The following is a 20,464-nucleotide window of genomic DNA, read 5'->3' on the forward strand; positions in this document are numbered from 1 at the left end:
GATAGCCTTATTGATTTCATCTCGCAGTATACAGGGGGTCTCTTCTTCGTCAGTTTTAACACAGTTTGCTGGCTGGTTGGATTCCTCTATTGTTACGTCGTTGTTGTATAATTCGCGGTAATATTCTGTTGCTACTTCTAATATTTCGATTCTATTTGTTTTACTTTTCTTCTTTATGTGATTTTCATGCTGTCGATCCAGGTTAGATTATCTCTTAATTCGAGCCATGCTTTCTTGACTCCGCCTGATTTCTCTATATGGTAATTTAGTGTTTCAGTTCTCAATTTCTCTCTGTGTTTTCGTATATGCAGGTTTATTTCTTTGCTCAGATTTGTTATTTCTTTTTTATTGTTTTTCCTGTCTCTCATCAGAGTTTTTCTTTGCATGATCAATTTTCTTGCTTTTGGACCTAGTTTGTCTTTTTCCTCTCTTGTTGTTCTCATTTTACTCTCAGTTTCTTTTAATTCCTTTTCTAGAGCGTCATACTTTACTTGTACTTCTTTAAGATTCTTTATTTTTTTTCAAATTACTGTGTAAGGCTTCTAGAATATTTTTCGGGATTGGTAAAGCTACTGGTTTCGTATTGTAGATATTTTTCCTAGGTGTTTTTGGTTCTTGTGTTTACAGTTGTCCTCTAAGTAGTCTGTGGTCTATGTTGTAGTTAAATTGGTTGATAATATTTATGTTTGAAAACAATCTAGGTCTGTTTGTGGTAATATAGTCTATTTCGTTTCTTATTTTACCATTCGGTGATACCCATGTCCATTTCCTATTAGGATTCCTTTTGTAGTAGCTGTTCATGATCTTTAGGTTGTTTTCAAACGCGAAGTTTATCAGTCTTTGTCCATTATCATTCCTTTTTCCTGTTGTGTGTGGTCCAAGTACTTTGTCTTCGTTGGTTCTTCTCTTTCCTATTTGGCCATTGAAATCTCCTAATACAATTATGGTTTTATACAAAGTTGGCATTATTTCGTTAAGTTTGTTGTAGAAATCGTTTTTTACTTCTTGGTTGGTAACATCGGTCGGGGCATATATTTGAACGATTGAAGATGGTTGTTTATGGCCAGGTAATTTAATATTCAAAACTGCTATCCTATCCGATATGCCTCGAAATTCTATTATTTTATTTTTAAGATATTTTTTGACCATAAATCCAACTCCATAAAGGCCAGCCACTACGTTTTTGTAGTAAAATATATATTTATCATGTTCTTCAGTTCTCTCCTCTGCTCTCCTCACTTCGCTTAAGCCTAAAATATCCCAATGTATGGTTTCTAATGCTTTTTCTAATTCGAGTAGGGATTCTTGGGATTTTAACGATCGTGCGTTTAGTGATGCTATATTAAGTCTTGTTCTTTGTTTATGTTTATTTTTCGCGGAGTGGTATTTGTTAAGATTCTCAGATGTATTCTCGTATGTATTTACTGTAGGCCCTTGGGGGGTGCGGTCTATCTCCCCGCGGTGACCAGCCGTGTTGGGGATCTGTTTGTTTTTTGCTAGAATTGTATTTTTTTCATTTAGTTCCTTCATGTTTCCGGTGTGAGATAGTTCCTATGTCTTATTATGAGGTTGTGTTTGTTTCTCTGACAGTGAGAAAGATCTGGCTCTCATGTAACCTCTCTTCAAATGAAGCACCACACCTTAAGCTTAATTATACTCAAGCGAAACGTTCTGCGAAACAACCCCGAATCATAGCAATGTTGATTATATAATGTTTGGTAATATTTGATATACTTACTTATTTGTGTTTAGTTCGTTAGGTTTAGGTATTTTCATTTTAAATAAGATAATACAAAATGACTTTTACTCTAACGTTACGATTCAATTTCATTTTTAACTTTAATAGTTCAACAAATTAAAAACATTAAAGTATGCAGTGCAGAAACTACGACCTCACATCACGACAAAAAATAAAAACAACGACTCAATCTATTTCGAGAGAGTAAGAGACTAATAACTCACCAGTAGTATTGACGAGAGTATGAGCCGCTAGCAGTTTGAGGGAGTGAACTTCAAACAGCAAGGGATGAAACAGGAGCTCTCTGGCCGTAGGCCTCTTCGCCGGATCCTTATTTATGCATCTGAAAACACAAGATCCCACACCATTAATATCCACTCAAGATCTCGATGGCACAACACAAAGTTAAAACCCAGTCGCCCAACTTACCGACGCTGAACCTGTGGGGGAAAATAGTGTACCTGTATATGAAGTCCTTCTGCCTGGGCTCCTCGAGAGACTCAACTGTCCGAACGATGTGATCTTCAGTGACGTGGCTACCGGAGTCACCATTGCCCTGAATCTCAAGAGCTGCGGTCTCGAGAGCGCACATGCCGAATGAGTAGATATCCATCGCTGGCGTCACCATTTGAGATGCTGATCCGAGGAAAATAAAGTTGCAATAAATACGTAATGTGACTATAGTTTTCACTTATCTTCGACGCAAGCACAACTTTCGCGTGACTTTAGCAGTTAATAATTATATCGTATTCCGCTTTTGATACAAGGTTCATTAAAAACCAATCCTGATTTTAATTAATGAAATAAGTTGTTCGTTGGTCGAGATAAGGAAAACTAGCTGCTACCCCTCCAGCTAACCAGTTCTACTAGGATGGCGGTACTCACATCCGTATTCTGGAGCGATGAGATGCATGTTCCTCATGTTCTCGCGACAGGTCTTGACGTGGTGGTGGATAGCGTCCGGTGCCACTGAACCGATCTTCACGAGCCCGTTGTGCTGGATGAAGATCGTGTCGCAGGTTAGGTTGCCGTGGACGATTGGTGGTACACAACCGTGAAGATAGCTGTTGAATAGATTTTATCATTTAACTAAAGATATATCTTGACAAGTCACGTTACGTGGCCAACTAGATTATTCACTAATCTAGTGGACCAATGTCATTAAATAGCCTTACACACCTGAGAGCCGAAAGTATTTGAGTACACCATCGTTTCCAAGCCTGTAGGGGCAGCCTCTTGACGTTTCGCTTAGTTCGTTTTAAGAATTGTTTTAGAGATCCACACGACATATACTCTGTTATAAATATGACCTGAAATAGAACAAATTATATACATATAATACAACTCTATCTACAGTAGCTATCATTGAAAATATAGGCAAATTGAATATACACTCACCCTTGGCTTATCGTTGTGTGTGTCTGTCCAATACCGATGAAACTTGACAATGTTTGGGTGTTCCAGCCTTGTGAGGTTGTCGAATACCATTTGAATCTTATCTTCCTGGGCTTTGAAGTTCTTTCGCTCGGAGAACTGGACTTCGTTCCAAACGACCTCCACGCCCTCCTCTGTGTCCATCGCGAGGTGCGCGCAATCGATACCTGGCACATCTCGCTGTTCGACCTGAAAGCAAATATAACATAGCTATTTTAAAATCTTATATTTTTAAGGTATTGCGACGATATGCGGCAGTATTCGAAACAAAAACTTATGTTACGAAACATGTTTTGTCTGTTTTATAATAAGGATAATGCCGTAATTATTTGTTAAATATTTTAAGAACTCCTAGTACTTCACACAAGATATAGATGATCAGTCTACGGCTTAGACAGACGTAATAATTTGGCAAAAGTAAGATACTTAATAGGTAACTATTTGTTGAAATGTAATCCCTCAATCTGCATTTTGATGAATAAATCCGTAACGACACATGTCCCATCGTCCATATTTTATACAATTTGCAAACAATGGTCTTTTATTACCATAAAGATGATATACATATGCAGTGATGGCGAATCAGTCGTCGGCCGTGTTTCCTTCAGGGACCAATCATTCAATTGAATCCTCTGCGCACTTTGTGTTTTGAGTTATTTATAAACGAGTTGTAAACCTACGTGACGCAGTTGACATTGTATAAAAATAGAATTTAATATCATTTATTATTAATTTTGATCTTGAGAATGTTTTAGAATAAATCGATGAACTGGAATATATTTGTGCGGTAATACGATGTGTCTGGCTGGTGACCAAACATCAATATTGCTTTGTTCCAGTTGAAGTCTGACTGATCCTGTGTAGTTGCGAAGGTTATAACATTTTAGGTACAATTGTAGAGTGACGTAAATAGAAATAGTATATTTAAGGACCATAATGCCCGTCAAAAATCAAGTGGTTTATTGACTGGTCTATCGAAAATAGTAAAATAAAAGAGGTTTGGATCGTAAAAGAGTTCATTACAAACTTTAGTGCAGAGTTTTTCGAAAATAGAATTATAATATACTTAGTCAGCACCCGCAATCAACTAGAAAAGGAAAGAAATTTTATCTCAATTACATTGATGGATAAAATCTAATTTCTTAGTTCGAAATATCTGCATACGAACAAGTATTTTTTAGTATTTGAATTATTGGAAAATTTTAACCGGAACAAATAAAAACGGTATAAATGATAACAAACATCAATAAGAATGTTTGAATTAATGAATTTAATATAAGGTATCGTTTTAAAAAACGGCGACAATTTCAATTTAGAGTTAAGCTTGTGACAGACAGCGGTTCAAAGGTCTTCTTTCACATCGGCGCCTTTTACATCGTTAAGCTCGTGAAATGACCTACTGAAGTTTCGAGAATTTGTTTGTTAAGTCGCGTTAATATCTGGAAATAGTGGTTTAAATAACTATTTTTTGCTTAGGATAGTCCATTTGTATTATGTTGAATTGATGTCTTTAGTTCATATGTCTCCGCTACAGCTTAGTGCTCCGATGCTGTGTGTGGTGCAGCAACAGAGCAATAAACGAACCAAGTGGTTTGAACGCGTGCAATTAACGATGATTTCTGGTTCAAACCCAGGAAAGCACAGCTGAATTTTCATTTACTTAATTTGAATGAAATTCTACCAGATCTGTATAATCTGCTTTTGAGCGGTGTGGGAGTAATAGGCTCCAAACCTTCTCTTCAAAGAGACAGCAGGCCTAAGTCAACTAAAGTGGGTAATTTACAAGCGTTTAGATTTTAATCTGTATATTGGTGAAGATGGAACATCAACACAGAAATTTCCGTACAAACAAATAAATACAGGCATACATATCGGACGACTTACACGATAGAGTTATAGTAGATACCGATATAGACACAGTGCCTGACCAATCCAATAGCACATAATTTATCGAGGCATGAGCGTTTAGTGAGGCTATCGCATCAGATGGCGTCATTAACTGACTATTTATTATTCATTACAAGGCATGTGGCGTCATTATAAAGCGCTACCAATGATAGCAGCTTGTTACACTATCGGTAATTAGTATATCTATGTGAAAAAGTCATCCTATGCCTTAGGGCCGTTTATGGAAAAGAATTAGATTATCTTAAACATTATTCTATTACATTAACATACATACGTTAACAGCCTAACTAAGACCTCCTCTCCTTTTTAGGAGAAGGTTTGGAACACATTCTTCCCAACTGTTCAAATGCGGGTTGGAAGAATTCACAAGTAGCAGAATTTCGAAGAAATTAGACACATGTAGGTATCCTCACGGTGTTATTCTAGTAGTTATTATCTAGTAGTTTTTGTTAAACATACCTAAAAATATATATGTTAAATTTTAACATATATTGTACATAACATCAATTAAACAATATAAACACTCGACTGTTTTACTATATAATCATCGCATTACATTACATACACATTATATAAGATACGAATATCATTAAAGGTCTTGAGATAACCCGTGACAGTTATAAATGTGTTATCGTACAATTTGTATGTACTGCTTGTTTCCTGACTATGTGCGTTTATTTAATAATTTACTTAAATATATGTTAGGTAAAAATAAATACCTGAGTTAACAATTAAAATTTTCTCTAGTAAATAGTCTAATAAGAAAAGTCATATCTCCATTTTTTTTGGAGAATTATTTCAATACATTCCAAATCAATGGTAGCGCTTGTCGTTTCAAACATACCCACTGAATATTTGTAAACTTTGACTTCAATTAAAATACTTGCAGTCAAGAATAATATCAATTACGTACTTGTAACATGTGAGATAAAAATTTGACTTAAATATTTTTTAATTTTTTTGTAATAAGTTTGATTTCTACTTTTACCATAGGAACAAGATTCAAGTGAAATCTATTCATTCACTATTACAGTAAAAACACACATAAATTCACCAAATATATTTTTAAATTAGGTGAAAAAAATATTTAAAAAAATGGACCCTTAATAAAAAACAACGGCTTTTAAATTGAAATAGTATGTTTAATTTAGGAACCGATATGAGAAAAAAAAAGCGTTCAAACCAACATACACTATAATTTACTACGGTTGTATAATATAGTTTGCATAACGTATGAATATTTTAGCCTCACAAGTCTTATTTTATGCATTATCGAGCAGCGCAATAACGTTATCTCATTTATACGGAATATATACTTGCCAATGTGAAGTAAGGTAGCGGTCTCGTTACGAGCGAGGCACGGGCTACGGACGGTAAAGATTAAGTTTAGGTCGAAGTACGTTCGTAGTATGCGCTTTTTATTAGCAACGTGAATTCATTTTCATGTAAGAAAATCTTTTCAATTTTGTGTAATTTACTGAATACTGAAAGTCGCCTATTTAATGACATGATAAGAGTAAGTTTAAATAAAAAATTGTATAATATTAATATACATTTTCATTGTTATAGCTGTTCCCATTTGTTTTCTTCGTTTGACAGTCATATAATAATCTATTTGATCCCTTCTAATCATCTCCCGAAAGAAATCTCCTGAAGCTCTACTTAGCGCTACCTACGAGCCGAGACGAGACTGTTTGTTACAATTCTCAATTTACTAAACTTGTAAATCGATTACAATAAAATTTGCTATCGATATGAATGAACTTCAACTGTGGGAAAGGGAATTGCTTCGAAAGAAGAACTGAAATATTTAATTATAGAATTCGAATTTCGAACGCGTTTTCAAGTAAAATATAGATAGGTATATTATATATTACATAGTATAAAACAAAGTCGCTTACTGCTGTCTGGCCCTTATGTATGTATGCTTAGATCTTTAAAATTACACAATGGATTTTGATGCGCTTTTTTTAATAGATAGAGTGATTCGAGAGATAGGTTTTTGTATATGTAAAGAAACACTGATTTTCTTAGAAGTGTCTAATGTGATGTCGTAAATAAACAAATTCTGTAGTTTATTTTGTATCAGTATTGCACCCGTGCGAAGCCGAGGTCGGTAGTATATTATATTTAATTGAGTTTGAAGCCTAGCATTTGCCTTGCGATTAACAAATTTATTTAAAAAAATGTTTAACTTTATAAATTGCAGCGTTAATTATGTAATTAAACTGGAGTCTGAAAACGACGAACGTCCTATCATAGTTATATAATAAGTTGGAATTTAATATCATTTCCATTTAAAAACGTTTTGCTGCCTGCAAACACTCCAACTAGTGGTATTGCGGCCACTCGACAAATAATATCAGAGCCATTAAAATATGAGTTTCATTAACACTTTAGTCAGCTTGCGAATAATATAAAGAAAACAAAATTAAATGGTGCTTTAAGGTTAAGGCGTGTATTAAAAATGCCCAAAGGTAAAAATTTAATAGGGCATGAATGTAGTATACAGTCTTTATTAGAAGTTGTAGTTTAATCAACAACAAATGGTACATAAGCTTTAGGGCTCGTATTCCATGTTGGGTATTCCACAAAGGGGATTTTATAAGGAAATAGTTTGCAATTCGTCAGAAATGGAAAACTGAAAAGCTCGACACCGACCAATTTAACGTAGGTCTTGTATAGTATCTGGTGAGTACAGTACCATCGGATTATGAGTTCGCACAAACTTGTGCATAATAATCTCCGGCGCAGATGGCTTAAATTGGGTCAAGAGAAGAACATTTATGTTCAGTTTTTTATTTACTTTACGAATATATTTAAAATATATGTTTCGTATAATTAATGTCGAAATACTTTGTAATTAAAATATTAAACACACATTAATTTAACGGTACTAATGTTTATAGCGACAATTAAGCACGGAGCAGAGTTCGCTGTTATCGGCGCACGCGCAGGGTCGTTCACATGCAGTCGATGTGTGTCGATGTATTGCACTTGCAGCGTGACGTCACAGTCATGATCATGCTCAGTGCATGTAACGCGATCGCTTCGTTAATGTAAAGTTAAGTTTTGTCAACTTGCCACGATATGATTCGCGAATAAAAAATGCAAACGAGAAAATGGTCTAAAAATTTTTAAGAGGGAAATCGGACATAAGACCTTTTTTATATTCTTACAAATAATATATCAAGAAGCAATCCTTTTTTGAATATGTGGATCGGTGCTTGAAGGGCAAATATTAATAACCGTTATTTTTAAACGCCTTTTTTATACTGTGGCGACTTTCTGGCCCATTTTGAAACCATAATGATATCGTAGAACGATCACAGTGGCGTGCAATTGGAGAGACCTTTGTCCAGCAGTGGACGAGAATGGGCTGATTGATTGATTGAATGATATCGTACCATAGATTATAACAAGATCTTGACCAAAGATATCGCGTCAATTTAATGTCAAAGCTATTTTACTCTTCTTGTGGTTGGAAGGCTTTACGTGCTATTAATTTCGTATGGAGTGATTACAGAGGGCTATAGAGATACATCTGTATATTTACGATTTATAATTTATCACGTCCTGGTTATTGCACTGGTGCGTAATAAACACACACATTGTACGGGTGCTAATTAAATTGTACGTTGCGCTCGCAGGGGATTTGATATGGAGGCATCGCTCAAAATAATTGGATCGCCTCGTCGGATTATCATCTATAATATTAATTAAACTCTAAAGGTGACATTTGTTTTATTCTATCCTACTTATTCGTTGTTAATGAGATATCGAATTAAATGTTATATAATTAATTCGGCACGCAATTTTTTTCCTATGAAAAATATACATTAATTGCAGTTTCAATAATGCTCGTTTCCTCGACATGGTGTCACCGACCCATCGCAGATCTTAATGGTTGCGTCGGCAAAAATAATCGACATTAATTGCACACCTGCAGGAATACCTCAACAGGTATTCGATGAAGGAAACAGATAGTAGGGAATTGATACTGCATACCCGCGTAAATTATCACTTTGCACTCATTTGAACATAAGGTGTAGTTTTGCTTGACTAAGAGATCACTTAGTGTTATTGAAAATCGAGTTTTTAGTCGATTAAATCTAAACCAGCGACAACAGGTGTGGGAATTACCCAAATAAGGTCATTTATATTTTTAAAAGCCGAAAACATTAACTTATTTTTAAATTGATAAGAGAATATGAAATTATTAAAATAGACATTATGATCCATTAATAACCAAAGTATTTTTACAATAATTATTTACGCGTTTTTAATTTTAATTTATAATTTAATTGAACTAGAAGTTGAATACGAATATATTATAATTGACTTAACAAATGTTGAGAGATGGTAAGCAGGCGGTTCAATTCGCTGTCGAACGCTCTAAGTATCGCTCGGTTTAAGACTTGCTTCAGTAAATTTTTAATTATACAACAAATGAATTTCATGAGGCACGCTCCGAGGCGCCTCATGTAACCGAAATAATAATGTTGGCAATTTGACAGTTACACAAGTCTCACAAGAAGCCAAAAATGATAATGTATTGCCCACATTAACATCGCTTTGTACAATTCCATCTAAAATTATCTCTTTACCTAACGTTTGATTGTAAGAATTCATAATTTCGTATCTTTATCGTGTTTTTGAGGGATTTGATACACTCGCGATTCGAAAATTAGATTTCGCTCACACTTTAAATAACTTTCAGAAAAGGTTCTAAGGTTATACGTATGTTTAAAAACATCACGTAATGGTTCATATCCATCCGTAAATAATGAATTAAATAAAATTGTACCAGTTAAATTGGAATTATTTTAACCTAAGTTTCCATTTTTATATTTATGATTTTAGGGTACGCATTATATAAATTTCTCCGTAATTAATTTGAACGATATAATTGCTATGCATATAAATATATAACACATATATCTATGGTACCTATCTATCATTTCGGTACGTCTAGATCCAATGTTTAAAATGTAAGCTGAATAAAAACCGACATATTTCTAAGGATTGTTACTTCCATACATGAATTAGGAATTTGTAGAAGAAATATCCATGTGCTCACCAAGATCAAATGAATTATATAACGTTACTTCAAAAGTATGCGAATACTTTCGACCATAGCTCTATAAATCACGGTAGCGTTATACACAAATAGTAATAATAGCAATCGAAAAATGATACAGTACAAGGCCACGACATTGAACTTCACCTTCAGCGGACCGGGAAAGGGGAATCGATGGCTTTCTGGGAGGCACGCACCGACGGGGATCAATGTCGAGTCTATTCTTGAACATTACACTTTAGTGAATGTCGTCACGACTGACGTCTTGTGAATTTAGCGAAAACACGCCCACCACGGGGTACAGCATCGATGGAATTAACGCGTTTATTAATAAGCTCTCATTACGAGATAGTGACGAACGGAATCCGTGACGTGTTCTCATATTTTTTACGTTTCGTTGGCGAGATCTCGGACGTTCGAGTATCTAATCCCCATGACGAATGTTGGCTCACGAGGTGTTGATTTGAATGTGAGTGATTACGCATTAGATATATTTATCAATGCAATTTTACCCACCCGATACTATCGTGTTATTGATTTTTACGTGGGACGATGATGCATTCGATAAGCGTATCGTATATTGAAAACGGTTCGGATATTTTTACGAAATAAAAAAAAAACATTTCTTAGTATGGTCTTCGTAATTTTTAAGCTGTTCCAAATTCAATAAGGATATCATTTCATCGTCATAATAGCAGTTCGTCCGTACGATAATGACTGCATCATTACAATTTTGCCGTTCATATCACGAAGACGCGTCCGGTGTCGTCGACCCGGCGCCGGCGCACTATTTGCCACAATGCTTTGGCATTATTCCAAACGCCAATGCACTATCTGAAACACCTCACCAATTTAATCATAGGAAAGGCGACAGACTTAAAGTTGAAGCACTGAGCATACGCTGGTCGGGGAAAATATAATGTACCTTTGTACTTTGACGTTACAGATGTAAAGGAAGAAATATACAACTGCAACGGCGAAACAAAAATAAAATGAATTCCAAATCTGTTTCCTTGTAAATTCCGCTGAGTATTACGTGAATATTTACGTCGTTCAACATTTGAAATAGCAGTAACATAATTTGACTGTTCAAACGATTCGGTAATCACATTATCTAACTAATATATTATTAATAAACCGAAATCCTCAAAATTATTAAACGAATAGTAGTCATTGGGGAGGACATTTTAAAACCGAACATAAGCACCTGACCCAAAACTGCTATTAATACGAAAAGAACCATCATTATTAGATTCTGTGTTATCAGAAGGATATTTGCATGTGCATGTAATTTATTTATTTTCAGAGTTAATTACAATATGATAATGCGAGTAGGTGAAGTAGCAACAATATTTGTTAAATTATTCAACCTACTCACTACTAAGTACTAACAGTTTTTTATTTTGGAGAGCTGACAAACGCAAATATCAATAGTATTCACGCTCGGCCTAATATGATTAATGCAATGAGTAATTTACATACATAGTAACAATAAGTAATAGCTCTAACTTGGTGGTCGGGCTCTGTGCAAGCCGGTCTGTGTAGGTACCTCCCACTACCTACATTCTTTCACCAAACAGCAATACTCATTATTTTTGTTCCGATTTGAAGGGCGAGTAAGTCAGTGTAACTACTGACAGGAGAGACATCTATGTTATTTCTCAAGGTTCAAGATATGAGAAATGGTCAATATTTCTTACAATATTTCTTTGGCCAGTGCCTGTCCACATATTTGGCAAATAAAAAAGGATGGTTATCGTAATTAAATTGTTCTTTTTCTGCATATAAGTTTGAATATACCTAATAGCCGATTTAAAATTCCAAAAAATCTTCAAAGAGTATAATGTAGTTCCAAAGTGTAATAAGAGTGGCAATGTTACGAGTGTCGTCCGCAAATACACCGCAATAAAAACAAGTAAACGCGATGCGACAACGAAAGTGGCGATTGGTCATTCGGTCGCGTTCTAGCGTGCAACGCGATATATCTCAGGACATCCATGCCCATATAAGCGCGCTCCGAGTGAAAGTACCATTTCAGCTAGGCACGGTTCTATTTTAGTAAGCCGTCTAGCTGAATCCTTTGCATCTTTTGTTTCAGAATGCAAACTGAACTGTTTAAATCTTATATGCACATATATGGTTTTTATATTAACCGATTAATGCGTATTCGTAATAAATTCGCCATAATTTTTCAAACTTCTGTAATAGTAAAATAATCCAGAGCCATTCAAGATATTTATAGATATGATTGCGATTTTCGGGGATTACGATAGAGTCCCAAGACTTGGAAGAGGTTTAGGCAATGATAATAAAACACTTAAACGAAATAAATGAAGTTTTTCTGCGAGATTAAAGGTATTAGAGGCCGGTATAGAAATAGGATTTATTATGTACCATTAGATAATGTCGTGATTTAAATGAAAACGTCCAACATGTATAATCTATTGTTAATATGTATTTCGTTCCGTAGAATTACCATTATTTAAATATATGTCTCAGAACCACTTATTCCATTAGTTCCATCAAAGTGTTTGTCCAGAGAGATATTCTATCCTCTGTTGATTCATTTTTCGATTTAATTTGTTGCAAAATAAGTCTTATTGAACACTTTCAACTCTCGTCTCTATTCATTAAATAATAAAGCATATTATTGTACGAATGTTTCTACGTTCCCTATATGGAGATCATCCCTTATTCGCTGTTATTGGATACGACGGGCTATAAATAGCGTGTGTATGATAACTCTTGTTCGTTTTGTGATCACTGCAGCTAAAACGAGCAAGATGACTTGAATATGAGTCATTGTTAGGCTCATGTAACATAATTGAACCATAACTTCACGTGGCCTTTATATTGTGTTGCTTTATCACATTACATTGTTTTCGTTTTTATTTTCAGAAGAGCGTAAATGTTAATCAGTTAACGAGTTTAGTACGGAATAACCAAACGCTCTATTGTGCTAACTTTATTAACGAACACGCTGGCAGCGTCCTGTCATTTTGACATGATATGGCATTATTTTTCCAAACCATGCACGTTTCATTGCAATGTTTTCTGTTAATATCGAAAAGTAGATGAAATTCAGTGAAGATTCACATGTCTCATTTTCACGTAGAGTGGCTAGGACATCTACTCTATCTAATTTGATTACGATTTCTTGATTTGCATAAAGATTCACGTGTCATAGCTTCAGATAGAGTGGCTAGAACATCTCGACTCTAACTAATTTGATTACGATTACGTGATATGCACATATTCTTAACTATTATTGTATAAAATTGAAATTGATCTCGGTTTCGACAATATTTCAATATTTTTCTGATTTGAATGGATGACGTTTTGATTTATATTTTGGCTGACCGATGAGTGCGCTTCAGCTGCCGACAACAATTCCATTGTGACTGTGTGAATGTATAACAATTGCTGTCCGATCTTGACATTGTTAAATAAGTACATATATTATTTGAATACTACGATTTACAAGTGATCTCAAACTATTATTTTTCTAAAAACTTATAACGCAAAGCGTGAGCACAACCAAATTTATGTTTATCGTATTTATAATTATTTTAGACCGGGGGACTCACGTACTAACACAAGGTTGCAAATTAAACACTTATTAACAAACAATTATGTATAACTAATACATATACAAAACATAATTTACAATCTAATGAGATTGAACTGTAAGAATACCCACTAAAATGGTTACTATAAATATTCAGAGGTTTCTCAAGTCCTCTTGCATAAAGTGATACGTCTACATAATTTACATATAAGTGAACCAAACAAATATTAACGAATTAATATCGTACATGAGTACACGGGTATTACAAGCATGCAAAAGGATACCCCGCTGTTTGCTACACCCTAACTTTGTATGTTGTAGATTAATTTACAAAAATTATACACAATTACTGTTAAAAAAAAATCCTAACAATTCTTAATAATTCAATCATCAAGTTATAATAAATACACAAGCACGTCCCATTTACATATATACGTCGTATCAACATAACAAATATCGAAGTTTGACAAAGTGGTTATTAGGCGAATTAATTAGCACGTAGCGCGCTATAGACAGACAAATCGATTTATTGCTCGCCTGTTAACGTATGGCGTAAAATCCGGAATATTGATGGCAAATATTGACGTTGATCGAAAATGCGCAGTTTGTTAGACCGAGTGATGATACGTAATGGCACGCGACCGACGAAATACTGCGCACATTAATCCTCTGCCTGTGATGTCAGTTAACCTACGACGGCGCGAATTGAGGTAATGCGTTTGCATTTGAAATTATGTTTATTGTTAGACTATGAGCCATTTCGAAATAGTGCTAATTACCCGTTAGATAGAGCGAGCTAGTGTAAGTACAGATATAAGGGACATAACACCTTAGTTCCTAAGGTTGGTGGTGCATTGGTAATGATGAATGTTAATCAGGTCCCGTTTCCAGCCGCTCATCAACACCAGCAAAATGTTGTTAATAATTTGCACTACAAAGTATTTATCGAGATCGCAATCTAATATTTATGCTTCGGAAGTCGAAAACAAAATTCCGTTTGAATAATTATTTAATAAAAAAAAAGCCTGTTATATGTGCATCGTGTTTTATTAACTTGAAACTTTCTATATCTATAGCTTAAGTTGAAGTGTTAATTATGATTAAAACTTTACTAATAAAGTGTTACAGTAAAAAGGGGTACGTTTTTTATCTAATGTCAGGTCCTTTTCTTTATTAAGTTCACTAACAAACAATTCGCTATCACCTATGTGGAAATATACAAAACTCATGCATCGCAAACAATCGCTCCATAAAGGTGTCACAGCTGGGCTGAACCCGGCCCGTACAGAAGGTTACGGCTTCTGCAAGCTGTTCCACATGGATGCAGTTTTTATCACGTTGTTTATTTTCTTCCGACGCTGAACACGTGATGAAATTAAATAAAAATCGAGCGCTCGAAAAATTCTGCGCCTAACCTTGAGTTAAAACACTAAATATATACTAAAGCGATGTCCTTGCTTTTTTCAGCACTTGAATCGTTAATTTCCGCAAACTTTGGGAAACGTACAACGCGTACACTTAAATATGTATAAATTCATAAACATTGGTCTTTGTTTTCCGTCCACATTTATTTCTTAAGATAACAGATAACACGAGTCCTTTGTCATCGTTTATTTTACATTTTAGCACCTCCAGTACATGTTTATTTCGTAATACACGCGTTGATTAAACAAGTAATAACAATGAGTTATATATATAAGAAACGCTGCAATGACGATGTTTGAAGTTTTAGAAAGGACAAAAGAACAAATCCATTGCTCGAAAATGAACCGTCGGATTTTAATAAGTTTAAAAGATATATTTGTTTTTAAATGGTAATTGGCAGATTGGTAAATGGCAAACAAGTCGTCACCGTTGGCACGATAAGAAATACAGTAACAGCCTGTAAATTCCCCACTGCTGGGCTAAGGCCTTCTCTCCCTTTGAGGGGAAGGTAAGGAGCATACTCCACCAAGCTGCTCTGATGCGGGTTGGTAGATTAACAGGTAGCAGAATTTCGTTAAAATTTGACAAAGCACATGAAAATCAGTGGTGCTTGTCTGGGTTTGATGGTTTGAAGGATTACAGGATAAATATTTCTTACAGTGAAATATTTACTCTGTAATCCTTCAAAGCGAAAAACAGCAATACTAAGAATTGCTGTTTGACGGCAGAATGTACCTACTACACTCATTTCCTATACTACAGTACTACAAAATGAAATCGTAGCAACATAATTCGAAGCGAAGAATCACACTATTGTACTTACGTGGTAAACGTATGAACTTGGAGTCTTAAGACTTACATATTCAACGTAATGATCGCATACCTTTTGTCGTAAATCATTTTTACAGCACTGTTTGTAAACTTTATGTTATTCCAAGTATTCGACGAATACGACGTATCTAATAAAAATGATGTCTAAACATGCGTCTGTTGTTCTTTTATGAAGTGCTTTAACCATTTGTTATTAAAATCATTCTCATTACTATACTATACTACTCGACGCGTTGTTCTAAAATTAACCTGAATTACATTGTACGGTCAATCAAAACACGCTTTTCAACGTTCCTACGTAATATGTTATTTCCTAAACATTTTTATACGCATTTAAAACACTCATTATTTGTCGATATTATTATTATGTATGTAAAACGAACGTGACATAATATAATTAAATTGGCACCGAAAATTATTTGCACGAACACATCAAGACTGAAACTGCTTTTATCTCTTACGTAAATTAAACTACTTTATTGTAACATTAAAAAGAAAGTTGAATAAACCAGTCATACATACACACATACATACATAAATATAAAACGTTTTATATTAATTTAATTAACACATAGGATAAAATTTTAAATTAATTTAAATTAACACAGCATTGTTCGTGACTTTGTGTGGACGATCGTACGATATGGATTACTGCTACGAATAAAAAATAAGTCAAGTACTTAACGAGCATTTTCTTAACTTTGTCCTTCAATGTCCTAACTAATATGGTGGGGAAGTGTATTTGATTGTTCGTTACGCTTTCACGATCTTTCAAGTACTGAAACGATTGTGAAATATGTAACCCTTACCCTATAAGGAAGCAAAGCTGCGGGCGAAAGTAATATTTTCATCCCGTTTATGAGACAACATGAACAAAAATAATTATTACCAATTTAAGTAACTACGTCACACGTTTAGCGAGTTCCAACTTCCAAGCTATAACGCGAGAATCGCGATTTGAAACTACGATTTGCTCTTGAGATAGCGGTGTGATGATGTGTGATGGTCATAGCTTTAGTTTACTCACTCAACTAGCATCTACGCTGAAGTATTAGCTTATGTTATAGCTATAGCGCTTTATTCCTTGGCAAACTACTATTGCGTTTATATAAAAGTACCCTCCCACACTAAGGCTTACATACGAGTGTAGATAAGCTTACGTTCACGCTAGGCTGAGGCCCGAGAATCCTTTAACGCGCGCAAAAATACCGACTCGGAACGCAGAAGACATAAACAGGCGCAAAAGAACATTTACGTTCGCTGTTTACGCGCAATAATATATTCCTTTTACTGGGTTCTCGAAGTTTAAAAATGTTTATAAGTAAAAAGCAAGACCTATCCTTTTGTGGGACTATTTGGAGTTCGTTCGTTCACCATCGAGTACGATATAAAGTATAAGAATATATATTTTTTATGTGATAGGTGGCAAACGAGCAGGAGGCTCACCTGATGGAAAGTGACTACCACCGCCCATGGACATCTGCAGCACTATGGGCCTAGCAGGTGCGTTGCCGGCCTTTAAGGAAGGAGTACGCTCTTTTCTTGAAGGTTCCCATGTCGTATCGGTTCGGAAAATCGCCGGCGAATAATATAAAAATCTTTTTAAATATTGTCTTTAGTGTCAAAATGTATTCGATATCATGTAATTATACGTATGTATGACTTATGTGTTAGCCCCGAAGACGTACACGCATAGTACCGACGGCTACATAGTTACCCTTTTACGATATTTTCTATGCTGTAAAAATGTTCATATAACTGAGTTTTAATGTCGAGGTCAGTATTTGAATGGATATTAGTTAAATACTTGACATTTAATGTTGAAAATGTTATGCTGTATAATTTTATAATCAAATTGTACAGGTAATAGATTAGAAAATGAACTTACGGTCAACGTTATAAGTGGTAAGCATCTCCATTTATACATTAGCAGTAGGGCACTAAGGCCGCCTTTATATTGGAGACCAGTCAACTGATAACGAGTAGCACAAAGTAACGAATGTATAGAGTCAGGCGCTGAGCCGATGGCTTTCGTGCGTTTGGCGATACGTAGACTCTGTCAACTTCTAGACTCAAAATTATTACTGGCTATCTCGGCATCATAATCCAATAACTTTCTTATTAGTCGAGCCCGGGTTTCAACCAAGAATCTGCGGGGTCTGCGGTTTTATAAGCTATCCACTAGATTAAGGAGGCTGTCGTTTGAAATATAAAGAGTGATGACCTCAGGGATTGCCCGAGGCTTATAATTGAGGTTTGAAAACCCTCAGGAAAAACGTCGGGTGAAATAAAAAAGGTATGTTGGTTGTATACATCCGAATTCAATATATAATATGGAATTCGACGAATTACTAAGGTCCTCCGACAAGGCTAATAACTTTGAGCACGTACATTCAGATTGTGTTCTATATTTCATCAATACCTATAGTATTCATACGGTTATACAATAATTGACTTTAATTTAAAACCCGATGTAATTGAAGTGTCGGAAAATAGTAACCATTGGGTTCCTATCGGTTCTTCTCTTGTAAAATGTAATTTATGAATATCATACACACATAGTAATATAAATTAAATCCATTAAGTTTGTCTTATAGCCTTGTTTAAGATGACGATGATACGCGGCGTATCTGACAATGTTCGATACCAGTGATAACGTTATCATATGATTTATTAGCATCAATTCTGACAGCGGCAGGAACAAATTACTTTCGATTAGATTGTTTGACTAAGTAACATGTTTGTAGAAAACATTGTTACTTTGGTACAGGTCCATTCGCTCACAAAGGCGCGCCCTACCACGTAAGTTATTTTATGAGTATGTGTGAGGGACGCTCATGCTTTCCAGATGTCTAATGTCGATGTGTGAGTGAGATGAGCAAGAGTAAAGACAGCAAAAAAAAAAAAACAAATCAATACTTTTTTTAAGTTACATTTATTAAAAAAACGTATGATTTAATGTACAGGGACGCGCCTTTTGCGAGTGATTGGATCTTTATGTTTCCTTTATTATGACGCGCTCACATTCAGACCGCTTGTCTGTAGTGGTTCTACATACTATTTATTCTATCACAATAGAAAACCTATTTATATCTGAATTTAATTAATAGAAATATAAGACTATTGACGCCTTTATCGATTGTGAAATGTTAATAACCAAGTATAGGACATGCGTAGTTGGAATCAAGAACTATCAACTCAGACATCAATACAAGTCACTTTCGATATTAGCTGGTTGGATTCAGTGCCGGTTTTAGAATTTGTCATAACGGAAAAACCCTGCCTTTCGATTTTCTCAATAAAAATATTCTAACGCATTATCTCCGGGCTTTTGGAAAGCAAAACGCCATTCGTTTAATTTAATTTCCAATTATAATGTTAACCTTAGCTAGGCTCGGAATTTTATCATTACCCGTCTAGGTCTTGGAGTCGGTGCCTAATGGTCCTAATGGACTGTGTTATCGCGTTCCAATCTACTAACGCCGTTTTGTACACGCTAAATTTACCCTTATTACGATACACTTAAAGCACTGATTGGATTAATATAAGATAAACATTACCTTAGGACCGATTAAATATAGTGTATAAATCGAGGTTAGAATCAGAGGTATTTTGACGTTCATTATAATTAATTTATTGTTATGTTAATAGGCATTCGGCAGGCAGGCAAGTATGATAATACGACCTAAAAGGTGAAGGTTGCCTTATCCAGATGTTGCGAACTATAAACCGTTTGATAAATAATAACGAATAATAATTAACTATTGTTTCCTTATGTTAAAATATTCACAAAACATTTTACTTACGGATGGTAGGATTATCTAGATGCGGTAATTTGAAAGCGTCTTACTAAAACAGATTCGGTAAGTTTCGAAATTTCATTAGATCGTCACTCGTAACTCAAAAACGATCAGTGTCTGGTGGCTGATGTACTATAACGATTCGTTAAAGGATGGGGGAAAAGTTTTTCATAGAAATCGTATGTATACATATCTAACGTTCTAAAACTATATATGTATATTATTTCAAAATTTGTATCTATAAAAATACTAAATAATGAAACACAATTTACGCAATTAAATAATTAGTCATTTAGATGTAAGCACGTGAGCATGTGTGCGTTGACGCCGGCGCGGGCGCCGCGTAACGTGACGATATGATAACAGATTATCATAATTATATTAATTGTTTTGATAATTGTTTCGTATTTAAGACGCTTTCGTTAACACGATTAACAAATTATACAAAGGTATAATATTTCAATTTAAATGGCTATCCGATTGGGATTATCTGATCCGAAAATATTTTTGTTTAGTCGAAGGGCTTTGTGCGGACCCGTTTGGGTAGCGATCAAATACTCATCAGATATTCTACCAGCAACCAGCTTATTTAGTATTGTTTTGATCTATAGAGTGTCCCAATTCTAACTATAAGCACATGAGATATAATATCTTAGTTCCCATGGTTGATGGTGCAATGG

The 20,464-nt window shown here is 34.9% G+C and overlaps 1 protein-coding gene across 1 annotated transcript in view; it reads right to left on the reverse strand.

Moving 5' to 3' along the window:
• Positions 1-20,464, reverse strand: part of LOC124533691 (nuclear receptor-binding protein homolog) — a 69,441-nt gene that overhangs the window by 11,192 nt on the left and 37,785 nt on the right. Inside the window, exons 2-6 of the mRNA XM_047109135.1 lie at positions 3,137-3,361; positions 2,918-3,048; positions 2,624-2,802; positions 2,200-2,374; positions 1,963-2,081 (exon numbers count right to left, since the gene is read on the reverse strand). Of these exons, the coding sequence (XP_046965091.1) occupies positions 1,963-2,081; positions 2,200-2,374; positions 2,624-2,802; positions 2,918-3,048; positions 3,137-3,361 (829 nt within the window). The remainder of the gene's footprint in view (positions 1-1,962; positions 2,082-2,199; positions 2,375-2,623; positions 2,803-2,917; positions 3,049-3,136; positions 3,362-20,464) is intronic.

Source organism: Vanessa cardui, chromosome 11, assembly GCF_905220365.1.
Source record: "Vanessa cardui chromosome 11, ilVanCard2.1, whole genome shotgun sequence".
In the NCBI taxonomy this organism is placed as follows: Eukaryota; Metazoa; Arthropoda; class Insecta; order Lepidoptera; family Nymphalidae; genus Vanessa; species Vanessa cardui.